General features: G+C 42.5%; 1 protein-coding gene across 6 annotated transcripts in view; it reads left to right on the top strand.

Annotated features, from left to right (window-relative positions):
- Nucleotides 1-23,389, top strand: part of LRP11 (LDL receptor related protein 11) — an 80,571-nt gene that overhangs the window by 18,023 nt on the left and 39,159 nt on the right. For 4 of the 6 annotated variants that reach the window (XM_073219744.1, XM_073219745.1, XM_073219743.1 and 1 more), the window contains exons 3-6: nt 3,791-3,932; nt 7,071-7,196; nt 7,890-8,096; nt 18,415-18,513. In XM_073219744.1, the coding sequence (XP_073075845.1) occupies nt 3,791-3,932; nt 7,071-7,196; nt 7,890-8,096; nt 18,415-18,513 (574 nt within the window). Of the gene's footprint in view, nt 1-3,790; nt 3,933-7,070; nt 7,197-7,889; nt 8,097-18,414; nt 18,514-19,491; nt 20,273-23,389 lie in introns of those variants that run through there. The other 2 variants (XM_073219741.1, XM_073219746.1) reach the window with 2 other exon arrangements.

Genomic DNA, 23,389 nt, shown 5'->3' with positions numbered 1-23,389 from the left:
TTGTCCTGCGTGATGGAACAGTGGCTGGGACGGTGATAATATTTGTCCTATTCTCCTTCTCCTCTCCTACATATATATATATTTTTTATTCTGACACTGTGAAAAGTTTTAAAAATACTTTCAGTCATTCCCAATGTCATATAAATGTAAGGAGATGCCTGGAAGGATCAACTGGGTGCTTGAAGGGAAAATACCCATCTTACAGGTCAACATGTCCTAAATACTGATTTCGAGGAAAGATGCCCTTTGTTAGCTAAATAAATAAAATGAACCAAGGAAAGGATATTTAATCTGAATACATCTAAATTTATCAGCTCCTAGGACATTGAAGGTGGTTTCCATGGTCTGGATCTGGATTGGTGTGTCCTGCATGGAGGAGGAGGAGCCTAGGAAGGCAGAATGAGGCATCCAAAGCCCAGGTGGATGGTTGTGCCCTTGGATGGGATGCTCTGTCCTTCCAGCCACAGCACTGCAAAGAGGCTTCCCCGCAAACCCCAAGTCCACAGAGTTTCAGTCTGCCGTGGCGTGCTGACTGTTGACACCCAGGGAGCTCCAGTGCAGGCCTGGGTGGTGACTCCATGTGGATGGTCCATCCAGCAACCTCACCTCATGGCTTCCCTGGTCTCTTAAAATCTCCAATAACTTCATCTCCACCTGACCCCACTGGCCACACTCAGCAGTGGCCACATACCTTACAAATCCCCACTCTGGTCAATCCTACAGTCTATCATCCCCTCTAGCTAGCTGGAGCAGTGAGACCTGCCGCTGCTGGCCTTCAGCCATCTTGGTCTTCTCGTTTGCGTTCAGGCAGACCACGTAGGACAGAGCTTCTGTGCCTCAAAGCACCTTCTTTAAGACTGCAGGGCTCACGTAAGGCCTTTGAAGTATAGTCCTGATCTGCTTTTGTACACCCATGTGTCCTCAGTCCCAAGAAGCAAGAAGTAGTGCCGTTACCTAATGCGTTGCTGCCACCTAGCAGGGCTTGCCTGACTCTGATGCACCATTAGAGTGAAAGCCTGCCCCGCGCCCCACCAGCCTTGTCGAGTTGACTTAGACCTGCCCCTTACGCTATCATTGGTTCCCCTTGGCTCAGCCTTGTACCCATGTAGCCATAGGGAGAGATCATAACCGACTCTCTCCGTGCAATCATGTGGACAGAGTTGGAAGGGGAATTATCCAGAAGAAAGGGGTGCCAGACCCAACCCCACTGGAGCTTGGGTCTCCCGACCACAGCAGTGACTCAGGAGATGAGATGGGCTCAGACCAGGAAGGTCACAGTGGACATAATGAGAAGCGGCCAGATTCTGGGTGTGTTTGTAAAGTAGAGCCAACAGGGATTCCTGATGGATTGGATGTGGAATGTGACATAAAAGAGGGGTTAAATATGACCCTGAGATCTCAAACCATGGTTCTCGTCTCATTTTAAATCTTATTCATCTAAATCTCCTATCTTCTCTCATGGTTCTCAGACTGACTACGACTTTCACCTCAGCATTTTGTTGTATCTGAGGATCACTTGCCTGTGCCAGGCTCTTTTACAGTTACCTTACTGTCTTCAGCTTCTCCCTGCTAGCCTGTAGGGAGTATTTCAGTGCTCACATAAGTGACCCTGTTTGGTATTCTCTCGTAGCTGGGCCTGAAGGTAACGTAACATTATGGCAGTGAATACTGCTTATCATCTCTTTGAAACAAACAACAAGGGACTGGTGCCCTTCTATGCCATCTCTCCAGCTTAAAGCTCTTGCAAAGCAAGCAGTGGGACAGATCGTGGACTGCTTTACACCTTGAGATCTTAATTCCATCCCTGTCTCAGTGAATGAAAGTCACTTCGTGGAGATTTCATGTTCTCTGTTGTGCAGCTTGAGATGAGAATTAACCAAGATAGTGGATGTATTTAGACATTTAAATCTCTTTTTATATTTAAAAAATAAATTTTTATTTTATATATATAATTTATATTACACTTAAGCCCTATAACAAGCTCTTTTTACATGGTTATTTCATTTGATCTTTGTAAGGTAGGTGCTATTTTTACTTCCATTTTACAGATGAAGAAACTAAGGCTTAGCTAGGTCGCAAGACTTGTCCAAGGTCACACAGCTGGTATGTGGTAGAACTGGAGTTCAAACCCAGGTCTGTCGAACACCAGGCTCTTAACCACTTCACCTACATTTCTTCCGGTGTGATCAGTGGATCACCTGGGTGTACTTGTTATGTGTAGATTCCCAGATCCCACTCTCCAGACCACTGGGTAAGACTCTGAGGCTAGGACTGAGAAATCTTTATACCTGAATAGGAGGTCTAGGTGACCCTTGAGCAGCCTACAGTGTGACAACCACTGTATCCCATTATATTGCCTCTAACTGATTATAAAGCATCACTCCCATGGGTGTATGTAGTACTGACTAATTCTCTCAGCCAAGGTTGTATGCAATAGTCAAATTCTAAGATTTCATAAATACAAATAAGCAGATAATAGTTATAATAGGGCAACTCTGCACTTCCAAGTCTATTAATGCATCAGTGTACTATAATACATAATGGTCAGAGTTCATTTGTAGAGAATAATAGCCAAACTAATTCATTTAAGCAGAAAAGGATTTTTCCCCCCATAGGATATTAAACAGTTAATAGTCTCATTGAGAGGGCTGAAAAAATAGTTGCTAGATTGAGCATGAAAATGACTGCCAAAATCACACGGCAGAACTGGGCTTCAGAAGCTATTACTCTGGCCATGATCAGGAAGCTGCCTGCAAAATGGCATGAGGACAGCCAAAGTTCAAGATAGAGCTCTGGGTGTAGGGAGTGAAGCCCATGAAGGGGGGAACTTGGACACAGAAACAGAAGCCAGAGAAACAGAGTGTTCCAGTAGGCAGGAGTGGCCAGCATTGTTAAGTACAGTGAGAGGACCAATGTGGGGGTAGGGGAAGGGAGATAAGACCTTGATGACCTTGACAACTAGGGGTCCTTTGCTAGGTCAGTTAGTGGGTCTCACCAGCGTGGTGCCAGGCGAGTGTTAAGTGAAGAAGCTAGTGGGTTGGGATAAAGAATAAATGGAAAATGAGCAGATGGAAACAGCAAGTGTGTCATGGCCAATCCTTTCAAGAAGTTGAAATCGAAAGGAGATCATACTGTGGGTAGAGATGCTGGAGTGTAGGGAGTTTTTTATTTGCTGTTGTTTTGTTTGTTTTTTAGGGCAAGAGAAACTTGAGCATAGTAATAGCAGAGCCATTTCAAAGAGAAATTAATTGATAAGCCAGTGTTCTGAAGGTCAAAGAGGAAAGGGGTCAAGGACTTAGATGAAAGGGTGCAAGAGGGACAGCTCATCTTGTGGCTAGGGGAAAGGAGGTGGTGATGGGAACAGATACAGGTACAGTCCCAGGATAGTGTGAGTGGTGGAGCCACAGGTAGAACCGTAATTATGGTCTTGATTTTCTTTTTGGGGTAGATGAGGTCACCTGCTGAGAAGGAAGGGACTAGATATTGAGTGTGGAGCTTGGGTGCGGAATGTAGAGGAGGCGCAGGTTTGGAACAGTGACTGCCAAGGACAAGTGAAGGGTTGTCAGTCAAGGATATTGTCAACCCAGGTAAAACTGGAAATTCTGAATTTGAAGTAGGGCCAACCTGCCAAAATAGTGTATGCTTTAGTGTTCCCCAGCCCTGGGCAAGGAGTGGAGAGGTGGGTCATGGGACTGCTCCAGGGATGACACTGATTCCCAGGTCAGGATGATGTTGGACTCCATACCTCAGGTCTCCCAACCTAATATGATGTTTCCTCTGTGGGTTTCAGGTCCCTCAACCAGGAACCCTGAAACTGTCCCACTTACAGGAAGGAACGTACACCTTTCAGCTCACTGTGATGGACACTGCCGGCCAGAGAAGCTCTGACAATGTCTCCGTGACCGTGCTTCCCACGACCTTCTCCACAGGAGGTGAGAAGAAATTTCCTTCCTTTGCATTGTGGCTAAAAAACAAACCCAGGTCATTTACGGAAGGATGGTATTGGATTGGCATTTTATGTTCTGACTCTATATTCCATGGGCTTTAACATTTTATTGTTGGTTATTCTTGATCAGATAGTCTTTACTAGAAATATAGTAACAAAAATAGGCTCCATTACATTTTTGAGCTAAGTGATGCTATTGGATTGGGGTGGAGGAGTTCTCATCAGGGGGATGGGAACAGACTGAGCTACGGGACCCTATGTATCTGTCATCTTTCCTTGACATACTTTCATAAATGACAATCATCTGGCTTCTGCAGGAGAGGACCTTGTTTTAAGGTGGGTGGTCTATTTGATATATATGTCCAAGGAGCACAAATAAGGAGTACATTTAAAACAAAGATATAAGAAATACATGTGTCCATTTAAAAGCATTAATTACAATTGTTCATAGACACTTTACACAGATGCACAGATACCAGTAATATAGCTTTACATATATGTGATGGTTCTCATATTCTATTGTACAATGTGAACTCATTGATCTCATTTATCTGTTTCTTCCTTTCCAAACATTTACATTTCTCAGACTAGCTCATTAAGTTAAAAAAAAAATTACATGTAACTTGGCAGCACTAAAGATATAGAGATACTGCAGAGGGACCCCCGACACAATTCGCTTCTGGAGTAGTGCTGAGATGACGTACACTTGCGGGTCTTGGCATTCGGTCAGCGGGTGTTTTCTTAGTGTCTGCAGTGCAAGGAACTCACCTGGGCAGCGACCGAGTCAGGTGCTGATTCGGGAGAACAGTGCTCCTGGAAAGAAAGCAAGACACTTGGTCACGCCCCACAAGACATTAGAAAAGGATTGCTTTTGAACAGCTGAGGAGCCTGGGAGGAAGGAAGGGCCTGCGCTGGTCATAAGCAGGTGGCCATTGCCGCACAAGCTGCGGGTTCCCCTGGTTTAGCTGCTCAGGCCAGTTGTCCAGTGCTCCAAAGGTAAATTGCCAGTTGTACATTTCTGGCCTTTCCCCAAGATGATAATAAAATGTATTTGAAATGGCAGTTATAGGAACCACTTTTGATTACTGAAAGGCCACTTGGTATAGGTCTTACATGTGTTACTTTGAATAGACCCAAAAAAGACTGGCTGTAGTACTAACTGCTATCTGAAATTACTGCTTAGATTGGAATTACATACTATGAATTTAAGTCAATAAAACACCACATAGAGGCACTAAAAACTAGAGGTGGAGATAGAGAGAATGTTTCCCTCTCCTCTATTATATATATATTGATCTTGCATTTAATGGCCCAGCTGTCATGGCAGCCAGGGGTGGCACCTTCTAGAGGAAGCAGACAAGCATGTACCCTTTTTTTTTTTTTGTAGATAATTATTTTTTATTGAAGGGTAGTTGACACACAGTATTACATTAGTTTCAGGTGAGCTGTACAACACAGTGATTCAACATTTATATACATGATAATTCTAGCTACCAGCTATCACCATACAAAGTTGTTACAATATTTTGACTATATTCCTTAAGGCATGTACCCTTTTATGTGAACTTGGTTCAGTTTTAGATACAAAGACTGCATGTTTTTGAGCTTGGGGAAAAATAAACTATTCAAATAGCAAGCCAATGAACACTTCCAATGAGATCTAGATCAGTAGTCTGTAAATAGGATCTTCCAGAGGTGGTCAAGACATTTTTAAGGTAGAAAGAAGACACCACTTTATACATTTTAGACACTCATATTTTTATTCATTTTTAATCTTCTTTACATTTTCAGTATATTTTATGACATGTACAATATGTTGGTACAGTTGTACGTGCATCTTATAGATTGAAGATGTACTCAGCAATATATTATTGATCTCCAGAATTAACAAGGAATAAGTAAGACCTTGAGATGTTAAGGATTTTCACGGCATGAATTTAAGAAATGTGAGCAGTAGCTGTGTCTTCCTTGGTGTTCAGAGTCCCCTTCACTTTTCCTCCTAAATTGTCCCCTGTGACTGAAGAAAACTGTCTTCATAACTGAGGCTCTTTGCTTCCTCTTCTTTCTCAGGAGTTTCAACCACCATTTCTTCACTTTAACCTCTTCATCCTCCTGATTCACTTATCTTCAAATTATCTTGCATCCAGATGGACTCTTTCTGAGCTTTTTACTTTAACTACTTACCAGTAGAATATTTATCCAAGATTTCACTTAGCGTGTACACTATGCTCAGCCATTTGTCTCAGTGGAGTATCATCATTAATCATTCTCCCATGTCCTGGAAAAACTGTCTAGTCTGTTCTGTCCCGGGAAAATTATGGAACTCCTTAAGACCTATTTCTAGCTTGATGGCTTTAGTCTGCATTACCAGTGTCAGAAAATCACCCAATTGTTATGCAGCTAAATCTAATAGAGTTGGCTTAATCTGGAGTGAGGGAATGCCTTTCAAAAACATACATGAATTACATGCATGTAGCTATGAATTACACTGCAGATTAAAAACTCATCAAAGCCCCAAAGGGAGAGAATTTCATTATTTGAAGAAAATAAACTCATTCCAGCTAATAACTAAAGATTCTGTTTATTCTTTACAGCATCAAAGATGTGTGGTAGTCAACAAGTAAGGTTCCACTGTAGAAGGTTAATCTCAGTAAAAATTATTACTTAGGGAACAAGAATCTAAAACATAGCTAGTATGCCTGAAATAGTGTCTCTTATAAAAAACAGTCAACCAGCCAGGGGCCCTGCAAGGGGTGGAGCAGTGTTAGGTGGCCGACTGAGGAGAGGCTGGGATGAACCAGGCAACAAAGAGAAGGAACCCAGGTATGGATAGAGAACCCAGAGCTGTTCCTTCTGCGTTCCACCCTCTTAGGCAGTGTCAGCTTGGAGAATGCTCCTAAGATGAAGAGCCCATAGTGATTCCTGAAAATTAAGGCAGAGGGGTCCAGAAGAGACCCTTCACTTTTCCAGAACCTGCTATTTCAGCTCAGATTGTTAGGTGTTTCCTTATCATCTTTATTTCTACCCAAAAGCATTTCATCATGCATTTAGTCTTTGTTATCTTAGTACAGTGGGAGTCTTCACTTTCCTGCACACTGGTAACTTGAGACTTGTTTATAAACAGGATGCCTCAACACTTGCTCACGCTACCACTTCTTCTGTGATGATGGCTGTTGCATTGACATCACACTGGCCTGCGATGGAATGGAGCAGTGTCCTGATGGGTCGGACGAAGCTTTCTGTCAAAATTGTGAGTCGGCTGTGTGGCATTTTCAGCAAGGGAGTAGTAGGGATGTTTGTATTCTCATGATAAAATGCAGACTCAGTATTGCTCTTTTTCTGCCCAGTTTCAGGTGTAACTTTATGTGAAGCTATGTCTTAAATTAAATGAGTGTTTCCTAGAGTCTCCAGTCTGAGTTACAAATGTCAAGTTTTTGACATTGCTTACATTTTTCAGAAATTGCTTTTAATTTTCTAAAAGATTCTTCCCCATCCTAAAAATGCTGTATAGCATATGCTTTTTAAAAACTGAAGTGAATTGACATTTTGTTCCGATAAAGGTTTTAGAAATCTTATGACATACTAGGGTGTGGCTAAGTCAGAGCTGTCAACTAGCCTTGTGTTGTCATATACATAAAAATGCATCACAAGAAAGAAGAAAAGCTGCAGGAAATTTAATGAAGAACTGGTTTAAAGGATGAAGAATCTTGAAACCTTAAGTTCCAGTTTTGTCTCCATCCATTGATGTGTGACATTGAGCAATTATTAGAACAAGTTACCTGTTTGAAAATGAGAGGAGTTTTTATGGGGCTCTGACATATTTTAGATGCATAGGTATTTATTCCCAAACATCCATGACTTTAAATCTACTGCAGATTTAGTGGTTTTAATTACAGTTCAGAAAAGAAGCCCGACAACTAACAGGAGCTCTTCCTCACTTCAGTGAGCCTTGACCAGAAGAAGGTGACTCACACAGCAACTGCCCAGCCTAGAACCACAGGACAGAGCAAAGACACAGCAGGGGGCTCCTTAGCGGAGAAGTCCCAGAAAGCCACTGCCCCAGACCAGCCACCTGTGTCATCACCCACAGAAAAGAGGAATCATTCTGCCTTCGGGGCACCAGAGAATCAAGCTGATCCTGTAAAACCAGGTAAGGACTTAAGGCAGGCTCTCCACAAAGAGACTCATTTTCTTGGCTCAAAATTAAGGTTGTGTTTGAAGAGTTGTTAAGGAACCATCTTAAAGAAGAGAGCTAAAATGAAGAATTTGGCCAAAAGGGAAAAAAAAAACAATCCTGACATTTGGGCTGATTATTTCTAGTCAGGAACACCTACTGCTTTCATTCATACATTCATACATACTCCAGAGATACCAATACATTTAAGTTAAATAAGTAAGTTAATTAAGTAGTAAGTTAGTTAGGAAATTTTAACACCTGTGTTAAGGAAATGAATGCCCTAAGGGTCAAATTGTAGGTTATTTTGAGATGAATTAGGATAACCCCTACATGTTCATGTCAGTCCTGTTCACGCTATGCAAGTCAATGTGAAGAAAATACTATGTCATACTGAAACAGTTGTACATGCTAGTAATTCAGTGTTATTCCTCCAGTTTAACTAAATCTTTTAATTTTTTTGTTTTTTTAAATAAGGCTAATAAGATTTTTAAATACATCCACAATGCTGAAGCCTTACAGGATTCTGTCATTTTAAATTTCATTTTCTATATTTGCATAACTTGTATGACATATAAGACAGAAATGTAGATTATCACATTTCAGTATGCTTTTGTGAATGTCTTCAGTACATTATACTGAAATAATCTGTTACTTTTTTAATAACTTCTTTTTGAAAAATTTTTTGTTTGTTGATGCAAATAAAAAAGGAAAATGACTTAAAATATACACTTTATTGAAAACAACTTTTAATATTTTGGTATATTTCCTTCTAATATTTCATTAATCTACTTTGTAGATTTTAGTGCCTTCATACAAATATGTCGGCAAAATATTCCATGAAGGGCTTTCCTTTCTGACAGTTGAGATTAACCACACATCAGATGCCTGTTTATAGTCTAGCCCTTGTTGGTACTGCCATCTAGTGAGCAAATCAGTCACTCCTCCAAGCCGTGGGATTTTAGTTTCTATTCTCCATGTAAGAAGGTTTGTACCTAAGAGAGTGTAGGAGACCAGGTGTTTGGGGCAGTAGTACTGAAGGAATGATAAGCTGATGGGGAGAACTGAGTTCTGGGAGGCCAGGATCGATGAACTCTTGTATGGTCACTGTGGCTGTGAGGCCCATGTGAGCGTGAATGAATCCACTGAAGGCAGGGTCTTCTCTAGGCTGTAGTCCAGGCTTTGCCTTTAGAACCTTAAGTAAGTTGCTTCATATCTCTGGATCTCAGTCTCCAAGTCAGTTGATAAGAGATTTCAACCAGATGACCTCTGAGTCCCTGTGTAGCCCTGAGAGTCTGTTTCCAGAATGCTAATAGCCTGATGATCCATGGCACTCCATAGGCCCTTATCCAGGCTAGATAGGGCTCCGGGATCCCAGTGCTGTCTTCTGGGGAGTGAGGGGTGAGGGTTCAGCCTCAGAATCCTCTTGAAAATGTGCTCTGGGCTGCTACCACCAGCTGATGGGTGTTGGCAGAAGTTCCACACATACAGAGAAATTTGATATTCAGTTATTATTTATGATATATATTGTTTGTCCTAATTATTAAAGTACGTTTACTATAGAAAAACTGGAAAATACAGAAAAATATACAGAAAACTAAAACCATGTAGCAAAACCACCATTAACATTTGTTGCATTTTCTTTTGGTTACCTTTATTTATACATATACATGCATATATTTAGTCTCTTCTAACAAAATCAGAATAATATTTTCAAAACTTTTATTTATCTCACTTAAGAGCATTTTCCTGTGTTTTGTTTCCAACAAAAACAATTTTTGCAAACCTGGGGAAAGAAAGTGGGGAGAAAATGACAGAACTCTGGGAGTGTTAAAAAGGCCATCGTGGCATGTAGTTTCTGCTTAAACAGCAGCTCTCTCCTCCCTCCTCTATCCCTAAGACCACCAGACTAGAATCCCTAGCCTCCGATTTCATGTGTGCTGCAATTATGTTATACCCAGCATAACGTGAATCAATTAAAAAATGTGGGTGAGCTAGGCCTGAGTTTCACAAGGATCATTAGCTAGTGCAATGAATTTGGACAAGTTAAGTTTTCCAGTCTTCCTTCTCCCGTAGAAGTGTGGTGAGGATTAAAAAACTTAACTCACTGAAGACGTTTTTGAGAGATACTGAGATTAATCCCAATAATGTAGCACAGAAAATAATGAGATTCAGCTTTTCATCTATCACAGTGGCAAAGGTGAAAAAAGTAGAATTCATGTTGATAAGAGTACAGAGGAACCAGTCCTGTGTACTTTTTAAAAATGAGTATAACTTCCAGAGAGCAGTTTCTGAAACCTTAAAGCTGTCTATGCCTTGACACAGTTATCCTACTTGTGGGAATTTATGCCAAGCACATTACTAAGGGTAAAGTTAAAAGTTTGTACAAACACTTGGCCACACAAATGAATGCACACTCCATGCATCCAGGGCTCAGGTCAGCCCTGCACAGGCCCACAGCGGTGCGGGTGTTAGCCCGCCATGGCACAGTGGCTGTCTTGTCCGTGGAAGTGGCTGCAGCCGTACAGCCTGTTCTCTGTGTGCGCTAAGTCATCCACTGACAAGCTGTCCTCTTGTATCTGACCCAGCCAGAGGAAAGAAACACGGTTTCCAACACTGCAGGGTTGTATCCACATTCACACTGAATCCATTTCTAACTGAGACAAGAATTGACACCATGCCCAGCAGGTCCATCAGATTCTTTAAGAATCCAGATAAAAGCATGGATTTAGAAAAACGTATTTTCTTAATGCAGGGGTGAGGTTCTGCCTGCATTTTGTCAGATTCCCCTGCGAAATATGTCCAACCCTTACTGTTCAGCCTACCTCTGGGAGTAACTAGACTGAGCAACTGTGCCCTTTCATCACGACAGAAGGTATTTCATTCAGACAGAGGGCATCCTTCTAAGGGATATTTAAGAGTTTTTCACATGTCCTGTAGTTTTCATGGGTATTTCATCTTTTCATTATGTTGGCCGCTCTCTTTTCTTGCTGAGAAACCATTTTGAAACTATAAAACATTTAGGGGAAGGCATTTTGAGTGTGTAAGCAGCACAGCTGAGTAGCCCAGTGCACTCCAACTTGGGGGCAGGAATCGACCATGTTTTCAAATGGATGGAAGATCCAGTTAAAGGAAATTCTCTTACTACAAATGAAGATAATTAGATGGTTATTTCCACAAACTTATTTTGAAGGGAGTAGGTCCTCTTTCACTTACCTATTTAGTTGTTTGGAAAATACAATTTAATCAGCTATATATAAAAAGCAGATGCATTAAACACACCCCACTATTCCAGGGCACTTAAGAAAAACATTGGCCTTGGAAAAGGTGCCCTCTACCTTCTACAGGGTTTCAGTCTGAAAGTGTGGTCATTGTAATGGGGAATATGTATTTTTATTATTTGAAATCTATAGCTGGTTTATACAGTAGTCTATTTTGTAACACCTGACCCACTGGGGTCAGTCCCAAGGAACCACTTGGTTTCAAGAAAAATGATATAGTCCATTTTATCTAGAAATAAGTTGAATACCTACAACATTCTGATAGGATTAAAACATTACTCTCCAGGCAATTACAAATATACTCATAAACAGTGATATTTTCCTTACCCTGCCTTCTCCAGTGAACTTGGAACTCTTTTTAATTAATCTTAGACAAGTCATAGAGACTTTTTTGAGTCTGGCTAGTACAAAGAAGATGAAAATGATCAAAGAGAATGTCAATGAAGAATTTTATGGCTATAATGAGGCCTCAAAAACATTTCCAGTATAAGCAGACATGCAGGCCAAGCACCACTGGCTCTCTGCAATCGTGTCCTAGTAGAAGCCAGAACATTTCATGAAGACAGCTTTTTCTTACCTACTTTGCAGTCATGAACTGTGGTCTCTCTGTGAATAGTGAGAACAATTCTGTTGTTCAGAAAATTAGTTGTCAGATGGTCACAGGAAGCTATAGAACATTCTGAAAGGCAAGCCATATTGGGGCCACTTTTCCAGCTGGTATTTCCAACTTCCTTCCAGAACATGCCTGCATATTTTGTTGTATCTGAAGATGAAATTAAAACAGCTTCCCTCACAGCTTCCAACTCCCTCTGAGAACATGTAGTATTGTATGGTAAACATAGCATGATAGGTTAATGAGAAGCGAGAAAAAATTAATTTTCTAAGATATTAACTCTTTTGAAGGAATCCTTACCAAAATGAATTGCTTGCAAAAGCAAATGCTATAATTGTCTTGTTTTGCACTGACTTGCCGCTCTGGTATGGACCTATGATAGATGTGTGGAAATGAAGCCTTTCTCTATGACATTCCATATGCTGAAGTCTAGGAGAAGTGAGTCAAGCCATCTGGGCAATTACAATGAATCCCTTCATGAAGTGTAGAAAAGAGAAATTCACATTTCAAATACCAAGGGCAGGGCAAATCCCCTAGGAAATTCTAGGGTCTGTGGCAATTGTCTTCCTAAGTCTGCTATGCGCACTGCCCTCCCTAATACCACCACTCCTCCTACACCACTGGCTTCCTCTCCCCAGGAAAGGAGGGCATTAAAAAAAATATTCTTCAAGTTCACTAACTGAAGACTCAGAACGAATTTGTTTAGTTTTTTAAATGAATCCACCTCCAAGGCAAGGATACCTTTCCAAGTGTGTTTAATCTCCCTACTGCTTCCTTAATAGAGGTTTATCCCAGACCTTCCTAAAGACATATTTTAATTTGTGATTTTGCCTAGATATGTTAATTTGCCTAGGTATGAGCAGATAAATATGATGCCAATTCTCAGTTCTTAGAACTGTCACTTTGAGAGTAGTATGGGAAAGCTCCTGCTCCGGATCAGTCCTGGGCTCTAATTCTAGCCCACCACTAGCTACCTACCTGGCACTTACCTCCTCTGAACTTAATTTCCTTACCAATAAGAGAATATCTTCTCACGGTGTTGCTCCAAGGATTGAATGAGAGATACTGTATGTAAATATAATTGATGTCTCATAGTACCTGTTAGCGCTATAGGAGTCTTTGCTAGACCATTCAAGTCTAGTGACTTTCACTAGGAAACTAGGGTATTAGAGCCCCACACCTATGAGATGATTAATTCAGATGAAAGCAGACCGTGTGGCGGTGGTCCCAGTACAGAGAGTGGTCCCCTCATCAGAACTAAGATGAACAATCTCTCATCTCCACTGGCAAGAGTCAGGGGGAGAAACTGTGAATGCAGTTATTGTATATTTTTCCATTGCGTGAAAAACAAACCAGTTAATCCTCTGAAAAGAATCGAAGGTTGGTACATTTGGGTGTTTTGCTTTTATTCCTGGCTAATTATTTTTTAAAAGTAGAACATGAGTTCCCAGCCATGTGATCTTCCCACTTCCAAATTTATGACTGGAAAGAGTGCTCACAGTGCCTATCACCGTACATTCTATTGGTCTTTACAGCAACATGCTGACACGTAGGAATCATCACCTCCATTTTATAGATGAAGACACTTGATGCACAGAAAGGTGAAGAACTTAGACAAGGTCACACAGCCAGTTAAGTGATGAAGCCAGGATTTGACTTGGCCGTCTGATGCCAGCCCTAGGGGGTGGCGGCTTATACAGCGAGCCTCACTGACCTTCTTTCTTGGCCACAGCGACAGGAAGCAGCCACAGCTCCCCTAAGGCCTGTGTGTCCAGCACTTTCTGTCAGGACATTGGAAGCTCAGAAAGAAGATCCACGAGCAGGGGAGTAGTTGGGGTGGGCTACTTGTAAGATGCCTATGACTTTCATGGGCCCCTCCCACCATAAAAAAGAAATTAAATATTTTATGACCATGTTAGTATACAGATGAATATAATACAGGCTGTTCTCACTATCCTATATTCATTATTATTATTATTCATTGTTTTGATTTTTAAAGAAGTTAAAACAGTTTTGTAGGCCTGTAAAAGTATTATGGGCCCCAGCTCTGTGCCCACCATGCCCAGCGTACAGGTCAGTCCTGGCATGTGATGCGCGTGGACATTTAGCTATACTCCGAAGAGTGGGTAGAATTTGAAGATGTGGACAAGGGTTTTCGCTGATTGTATGAGTAAGTGGAATTGGGAATGAAAATTACTTAAATGGAGCATCCTAGCTGCCCAGTGAAGGGTGCCCGTAAGGGCAGTATGGAGACTTGAAAACCTGAGGCATCTTGGACAGGCCCAGCCAAAGGGATAACAGCCTCTGGAGGCAGCTGTACGCAAAGGCAGCTGATGAAGGATCAATACCCATCCATGATAAAGCTTTCATTGACTCACAGCAAAATGAGAAAAAGACAATGTAGCAAGTTTTTTATTAGGCTAGATTTATTCAATTTAACTGTCCTTTTTAAATATATAATAAATCCTTCATGAATGGGGTGTTAGATATATCCTTAATTTATAATGAAGTGAAGGTGATGACCACAGTAAGTGGCCATTTATTTTAAGGTGCTTTTTGGCAAAAAAATAAAATAGCCCTAAATTGACTATATTTTATTTGTGGACCAATAAAAATTGGTCCACAAAATCCAAAGGTGTTGAAATCACCTCACCATGTGGACCAGAGTCCAAGTTCTCAATGGCCAAGCTCTGCCAACTCTGTCACTTAGGTTCAGTATTCTGTCCCCATCATGCTGGGACACAGGTCTCCCTCCACAGCCGCAGGTGCCAGTCCCTTTCCTCCAAGGGCTGAGCAGCCCATACGCCTGGCAGCCCTGACATGGCAGGCGCTGTTACCTGGCTATTTCCCCTTTGGTTCCATGGGGCTGTCTTCTTCTACAGTCTCCCACTGACTGTCCTTCTTCTCTTCCCTCCCGTGATCTGGATTGGAGTGGGGCTTCCACCACCATAGTAAGGTGGGTAGAGATCCAACTTGAAAACTAAATCTGATTCTCTAGTGCCAGAGTCCAGCTCCAGGTGGGGGAGGGGTGTGAAGCCCAAAAGGATGAGACAGAGTCGGCGCATGGAGAGACAGGACATGGAGTCAGATGGAGTTGGTCTCTTGACAAAGTGCCGATGACAGCTTTATTTATACCATTTTGCACAAGGATATGATTATTTTTTATTATTCTGATGATTAATTAGTATAGGCAGTTGGTTAATAAGTATAGGCAAGCTTTTTTCTTTCTTTTACTTTCTAATCTATTCATGGTTGGTCAAGCATTAGACAGGTGATTGTTTTTCTGTTCCTTGACCAAAACTTTTCCTATCAACATGTACTCTATTGTGTTTTACGTTTCTATGCAACGCAGTTTCTAAGAAGTGCATGTGACCGTAGGAGCGTGCAGTATGTAGCAGCGACTATGGAGTCTATCAGCTCAGGGTGAAATACAGGTCACTTAGTACCACAGTTAGCTAGGATTCTTTCCCACAAAAATATTTTTAGAGGCTTTAATAAATTTATAATCAATCTAAAATCATAAACTCATATCTTCACCTTATACCCCTTTATAGGGCACAGTAGGCAGCAAACTAAATTTCCCCTTTTTATCTACATTTCTCTTTCTTCTGTGTGGATACCAAAATCTCTCTTACATATGCTGCACAGGTCTCTATGAGTCCACTACTGCAGGGACTAAACAAGTTCTTACATGGTGAACAATGCAAGGGCATTCATATTATAGAAACTGTTTCTGTTTTAACTACAAACCTTAAACTATAAACAATCAAGTCAAATATGATGTATGATTATTCATTTGATTTTTATACTTTATATGTGAATCTAATAAAATGTTAGTGTAGTAGGTAAATGCAAGATATAGATAGAAAGCATGATTTAGAACTGTAAGAAGGCAGGTGTAGATGATCAGGTTTGTGCCTACAGACCAGGTCTTAATCCAAGCTGAACAAAGGCAACAAAACATCTACAGGTGTAGAAGATTTCTCTCAAAACTGGGGGGGTGAGGTTCTAAGCCTCACCTCTGTTGGCCCCCTTTTTCTCACCTGATGGCCCCCCTGCGACTGTGCCTGTCTTAGGTTGTTCCTCCCTTGAGGAATCCTACCCGTCTCTGGCTAACCAGCCATCTTCTGGGGCCATACAGGGAGATGTAAAGCTGGTAAGTGAGAGAGAAGTAATATTCTTTGAAAAGGTTAGTTTTTCACTTCTTTGCAGATTTATGCTCCATGGCTTCTATGCCCAGCACTTGTTTTGAGGTATCTTTACTCCCTGGAAAATTATGGTACTTGGTAATTTCACATATAAGGCACAAATTCTAGTAAAGGGCCGTAATTAGGAAAGAAGAAAAACAAACTATAGAAGTAGTAGAGGGAAGAAAACATGAGATGATTAATTGTCAACAGGGTTATTCTATTCAATATTCTCTCATAACTTTAATTCTGGAAAACTTTCCATCACTAGTTTCACTAGCATTGTAAACAAGGGGGGCATTCTCAGTGGAAATGGGGTGGTCAATGTTTGACTAACAGCAGGTTTCAGTACTTTATGCTAAGATCACTATTTGGCCCTTGCATGTTCTATTCTTCTGGAGCACTGTCCTGAAAAGCTTCTGGGAAGTTTATGTTCTCATCCTTTCCACACTGCTCAGCAAAGGTTAGTTAACCCTTGGCAACAATGCAAGCAAAAACAAAGCCAATAGTATAATGGAAAATAATAAAATCAAGGTGGGTAATAGAGGGAGCCAGCTACGAAGGCCCCTGCCTTACGGGGGTCTTCTTCTAGCCTGAGCTTCGCTACACAGCTTGAGTAGCATGGCTCCTGGCACTCTAGCTTACAGGAAATTGCTTATGCCTTACTCATCTCATTCTCTTTGGGCTCCAAGTTTCTGGAGGAAATTATTGGCAATATTAGCTACATGCCTGGGTCCCTTTAGAGTAACATGATGAAGCACAGTAGAATGTAATGAGCCTCCAGTGGTCTTGGCAGCAAGAAACAAACACGGGCTGATCCCACAGCCCCGGCAGGGTGACTGAGTAGGTGGGGGTGAGTAACCTTTGCAGACGCACTCCAGGAGGAGTGTCGCAAAAGCAGAAAGGCCAGGAGGAGGCTCTTGCAGTGCTTGAGCCAAAAGTGATGGTGACCTAAGGCAAGGCCAGTGAGGACAGGGAAGAGGGCCTTCAGTCAGGGGGTATTTCTGAGGGTATAATGGACATGGTCTGTGTGAGATGGTGACGGGTTGCAGGGATGAGTGAAAGAAGCATTAAAGTTGCCTTAATGATATAAACATATTGGCAGTCCCTTGTCTTTAACAGCATCAACCTGTGACTGCAAAGATTATTTTAAATCATTGCTTTCTGGTTCTAGTAAGTATCTGGAGTAACTACAGTTTTCCATGATCCAGTTGATTCTTGTGTCCTTCATAAATTCATGTATATCGCTTAGTACAAATTACCAAAGAATTTTATATACTACCTTTAAATAGTCTTATTTCAGTTGCATGTGCTATGAACATTTCTGTTGATGCCATTTCGGTAAAGAAGCTTTAAACATTTTTGTTTGTTTCTCAATAAAATGCCTTATCAGTAGATCATTTCTAATTTATTACCATTAAAAATCGTATTATCCAAAAATCTCACTTGAAATCACACCACAAGATGAGGTAACTCCATTCATCTCATTAATTATATTGTCAATGTAATAAGCACACATATGCTATAAATTACTGCATAGGAAATGATAGGTGAGCCACACAGCTCATCAGAACCTGGGGTGAAAATCCTAAGATCTGATCTTTGTCAGTATTTGCTGTTAATAGTAATAACTGAATAGAGTAGTTAATTAACAACATATCATTAAATCAAAAGTATTGGTTTCCACCAACAAGCAGTTAGACACACCTGAGTTTGAACCCCAGCTCCACGACTCACTCCTTGAATGAATCTAGGGCAAGTGCTGAACTTCTGAGCCTCACCAGAAAAACGAGAGCTCTTAATACCTGCCAAGCAGGGTTGTGGTAAGAATGGGAAACAGCATGTCTGAAGACCCTATGTATGCTCAATCATTTTTTTAAAGAAAAATCTTTCTGGACTATTTCTGCTTTTAATGGTATGAAGTCTAGAGACTACCCCTGACTTTTCTAGCTGTGGTCTTTCCTTCCTTCTCAGAGGTGGCGCTGGGAGTTCTGGTCCAGCATGCTTACTCCCCTTTCTCCGTCCAGTGGTTTTGTACTAGCCACATACTCTGCATTATTAAATTGGTCACATTAGTTATCTAATGTTCTAGTATCAGAGATAGGCCTATGTTTATTAGAGAAGTAAATCCTAAAATTAAATGCTGTATTTTCATGTCTGTTTCCTACAGTTTCTGATGTACCTCCAATATTTGTTATATTTATTTATGACAGATGATGGTTCCTCAGGGAAGAACAGAAAAGAGGAAAATTATTATATTTTTGAGTCAAAGAGTGATCAAGGACGAGGAGAACACCCAGCCCCAGAAACAGGTAAACATACATCTTGAAAATTTATTGCAGAGTATAAACATTTGCAGAACCATGTATGCTCAAGCTGAGGACATCAGATGAAGCTTCAAGAGTTCAGGGCCAGAGCAGCGAACTTCAAACCAGAAGAACTGTTGGATTCTCAGCTCTGTATCACGCCGCTTCATCTTTGGGCTCTTGAATCAGTAACTGCATTTCTTTGGATCTCAGCTTCCCCTTATATGGGTTAATTAGATAGATAATCACTATATTTCCTTTCAGGTGTAACATTCTATGGAAAGAGTTATATCCCTAGATAGTAGTTAAGAAATGGCCTCTAGAATCAGACGCCATGGTTCAAATCCTTGCTCCACCACTAAACTGTGACCTTTGGCAGGTTATTTAATCTCTCTCAATCTCAATTTCCTTACATGGAGATAATAACTATACCTGCCGCAGAGTTCTTAGGGAGAACAAAAGGGATGTTTAATATAAGGCATTTAGGATACCGCTTAGCTCATACAGTAAGCCAAGTAACAATGGCTATTAGGATTGTTTATGATACAAGAGTAAAGATCCTAGGTGACAAAGACAGGAGACAACAGGAATGGGGAAAGAGTGTTGAAGGTAGACAGAAGATATAGTTAAGTGCAAGAAGAATATCACAATTCCATAATGTCGGTTGTTTTTAACTAAAAAGAAAACACTTTTGACAGTCCTATAGAAAGGCAAGTTTTACTCCTAAATCCCACAAGTTAATTAGTAAAAGGAGATGTAGGAGAACAAATACGACTAAGTTATAGATCTGAACATTGGGAAACTTTCTTTTTACCCTAGAGTATTTTTTGTAATATCCAGACAATATTGAAGTATAACTTTTTAACAATATATGGTTAAAATACTCCAGAAGTCAGGTACCTAGATGCTGCTCATCTACTGGCCTGCTGACCTTACCCTGTCCCAAGATATTTGAATAAAAACGGCTCTGTCTCCCACCAACAGACAAAGGGAAAGAAGGCCTGCGCCTGTCCCCATGCCCAGATGTATCCAGAGAGCCTTAGTTCTAATTGGCTGGTACCATTCTAGTTATTACATATCTTGAGTGTCACTTTGGATAAAATGAGAGTTCCTGTGGCCAGGATTCTCACCTGGCCCTGGCTGACTAGCTCACTGCATACCTGTGGGCAATACGTGTCTATTGGCTCTCTGTAAAGAGCTCCTCCCAGTGCTCTGCGTGGGACACGGCAGCACAGCTGCAAGGCTGCAGGAAAGCAGAGCAGAGGCTGGAGTGGTGGCAGCACCAAGAACAGAGGCCCAGAGGACGGCTGTGTGGGACAACTGTGCAGAGAGGCCCAGAGGATGGCTGTGCAGTCAGAGGATCCCAGAGGCAGAGACCAGCTTGCTGCATACAGACTTGCTCTGAGTGAACAGGTGTGGGTGAAATGAGAGTTCCTGTGGCCAGAATTCTCACCTGGCCATGGTTGACTAGCTCACTGCACACCTGTGGGCAATACATGGCTGTTGACTCTATAAAAAGAGCTCTGCCCAGTGCTCTGGGCGTGACATGGTGGCAGGACTGCAAGGCTGCAGGAGAGCAGAGCAGAGCAGAGGCTGGAGTGGTGGCAGCAGCGAGGACAGAGGCCCAGAGGATGGCTGTGCAGGACGATTGTGCAGAGAGGCCCAGAGGCAGAGACGGGCTTGTTGCATACATACTCACTCTGTGTGAATGGGATTCTAGTGACTGACCTGGAAATAAAGTTGGGTATAACCCTTTCACCCCAAAGAGCATTCTGCTGTCAATTTTCTTTGGTCACATTGAATCCATAGTGAACTTGCCTGGGGCTGAAACCCATTGGCAAGACAACAGGATTTTAGTGACTGACCTGCCATATGGAAATAAAGTTGGGTATGACCCTTTCACCCCAAGAACGTTCCACTGTCATTTCTTTGGTCACATTGAATCCATAGCGAACTTGCCTGGGGCTGAAACCCATTGGCAAGACAATTGGCGAAAGTTGGCAGGGTTAATTGTTGACCAAGGAAAAAGACAGGCTGCCCTTATGCCTTATGAGAGGGGTGCTTCAGTGGGCTGCCCCTGTGAATGGGGAGACAGTGGATTGTCCCCCAGTGGGTATGTGGTCTGAGGTGGCTTGCCTCCTAGAGGACTGGGCCCCACCCCAGGACTGGAGGCAAGTGGAGGTGACACCTGAGGCTGTAGGGGTGGCCTTTGGTATAATAAGTAGATCCTTTGAGAAGCAGAGTGCCCATGGGGGCAGTGGGGACTGTGGGTTGGCTGCTTCTCACAGTATTAAAAAAGTCTACAGAGGAGACCCACGAAATAGCGGCACGAGAACACGAGCTGCACACCTCTGTGGGTTCCCTGAGAAAGGAGATGGCCTTGATGAAGAAGGAGGCAGCACGAGAGCGCCCGCAGCAAGGTGCCATTGGAGACGAGATGACAGCACTGCCAGGTGTTCTGAAGGAGGAAGAGGCCATCAAGGGAAAAGACCAACTCCTGAGGGAAGCACAGGCGGAGGTGGCACGAGAATGTCAGCTGGGAAGCATTGAGGTGAAGGTAAGAGACCTTCTGAAGACTGAGCTGGCATTGTTGCAAGGCACTGTAGCAGAGGAGGCACTTTGGGGGAGTGGAGAGAAGGGTGCCATCAGCCCCAGAAATGAAGGAGCTGGGGAAGGATGAAGGGGTGGTGCTGGAGGCAGTGGCCCCTCCTGTATTGAAAGCACACCCAGTGGTTGTAAAGAAAATAAAGACCCAGCAGCTGCAAGTTCCCCAAGGAGAGGAGCAGCCCCTCCCCAGGTCGTGGAGCACTCTATGGTCCACCCCTATACTCCGGCTGAGCCAGTGGCTGTGGGACTTAGGGGTGGATAGAATTGTTCTGTCGGGATCAGAGATGGGAAAGCTGTCTTCCCTGACAGTGCAGCCCGCCTTGAGGCAGCGATTACAAAATGCGAGGTGACACGTCCAGTAGCTGAAGCAACGAGAACCTGGAAAGAAATAAGACCTGTTACTCACAGGAGGAATTTGAGGGGTTACGAGGACCCAGATGTGGGTCAATTTGATATGGGCAGGAGTAGATGGAAGGAAATTAGACGGGAAGCCAAATAGGATCTTACTGGAGCTATGGCAACAGCTGAAACCAGAGCAGCAGTTCCAGCCATTAAGACCAAAGAGGCAGAGGTCAGAGACAGAGCCACGAGTCCCACCTGTGTGTCTGCAAGACTTTTTGCTGGAGAGGCTGGAGAACAATGTTCAAGCTTCCTTGCACAGGGACCATTGCAGAGGACTCAGGGCACATAGATTGAAAGGAGAGAATCCTGGAGGGGTGGAGTGTGGATAAAATGAGAGTTCCTGTGGCCGGGAATCTCACCTGGCCGTGGTTGACTAGCTCATGGGCAATACATGGGCATAGTTTTTTTCATATTTTTAGTTAGGGTAACTTGAGATTTAAAGATTTCCAATGCTTCTAAAACATCACAGTTTTCTCAGAAACCAGCTAAGGAGGTGAATTGGGTATTCTAGTCATATGAGTTGGGAGCGTGTCTTGCCAATGGGTTTCAGCCCCAGGCAAGTTCGCTATGGAATCAGTGTGACCAAAGAAATGACAATGGAACATTCTTGGGGTGAAAGGGTCATATCCAACTTTATTTCAAGGTGGCAGGTCAGTCACTAAAATCCCGTGAGTGAGTCTGCATGCAGCAAGCTGGTCTCTCCCTCTGGGCCCCTCTGTCCGCACAGCCGTCCCACACAGCCATCATTTGGGCCTCTGTCCTTCGCACTGCTACCACTCCAGCCTCTGCTCTGCTCTCCTGCAGCCCTGCCACCATGTCGTGCGCAGAGCACTGGGCGGAGCTCTTTACAGAGAGTCAACAACCTAATTTTTTGTATTCTAGCAAGTACTTTATGGGAGATTTAATTTCCTGCATCATCAAAGCATTCATCAGGAATCATATTTGATAGTTCAGCAACCTAACATCTGACTTGGCAAAGAGAAAATGCCCTTAGAGTATGTCTGCTTTGTTGCTGTTAGTAAATCTGAGCCCCAGACTCGGGACTGGAATCCTCAGCCACTGCTCCCTTCCCCTGCAGCCCAAACACTGGTTTTCATCTTTAAACAAGTGACACGTGTGTAGAAGGGTGGCCTCTAATCATTTTCCTGTGCTGAACAAGCAGAGTGAACTTCCTACCCTCTAACATAAACACTCGTCTGCCTGCACCCACCCTGTTCCTTCCCATCAGTACTAAGGGAAAAGGCTCCCCTCTTTCCAAGGTCAGTCTATCCACCTAACCTTGATGCAGCCCCCTTATCTCCTCAGGTATGTTTCCCCAGCATTTATTAACCCTCATGTGTTTTCTGTTTCTCTACCGGCTCATTCTCCCAACAGCTACTGACACACTCAGATCTCCCTCAATACAGAAAAAAACACAATAGTGTCCCTCAGTGTTCTCCCTGTCTCCGTATAGGTGAATTTCTGATTGCTAAATCCAGTGTCCTCTCCTGGCTTCACCCCACTTGACCTCTCCTTAGCATTTGATTCTGTTTTCTTGAAATAGTCTCTTCCCTCTGCTTCTGAGATTTTCTACCTGGATTAGCTATAGGCATCTCAATCTGGAAATGTCAAAAAATTTACCCCCTCCACCAAACAATCATAAATCTGAATCACTCAAATATCTTGAGATACATCATAGTTCATGTATTAAATGTCTATCTGCCTAGACTTGAATCATTGAAAAGATTTACCTTTGGAGAAGTACTGTCCCATAGTGGTTCTGGAGCTGCGGTGTCTAGAGCCATATCCTATCCATCACTTAAACCATAGTCTCAGACAAATCCTTGGATTTTTGATGCCTTAGTTCCCTCGTTTGTAAAATGGGGATACTGAT

The sequence above is a fragment of the Manis javanica genome, chromosome 13 (genome assembly GCF_040802235.1).
Source record: "Manis javanica isolate MJ-LG chromosome 13, MJ_LKY, whole genome shotgun sequence".
In the NCBI taxonomy this organism is placed as follows: Eukaryota; Metazoa; Chordata; class Mammalia; order Pholidota; family Manidae; genus Manis; species Manis javanica.
The sequence above is the reverse complement of the archived record's forward strand: the minus strand, read 5'-3'. Positions and strand labels throughout refer to the sequence as shown.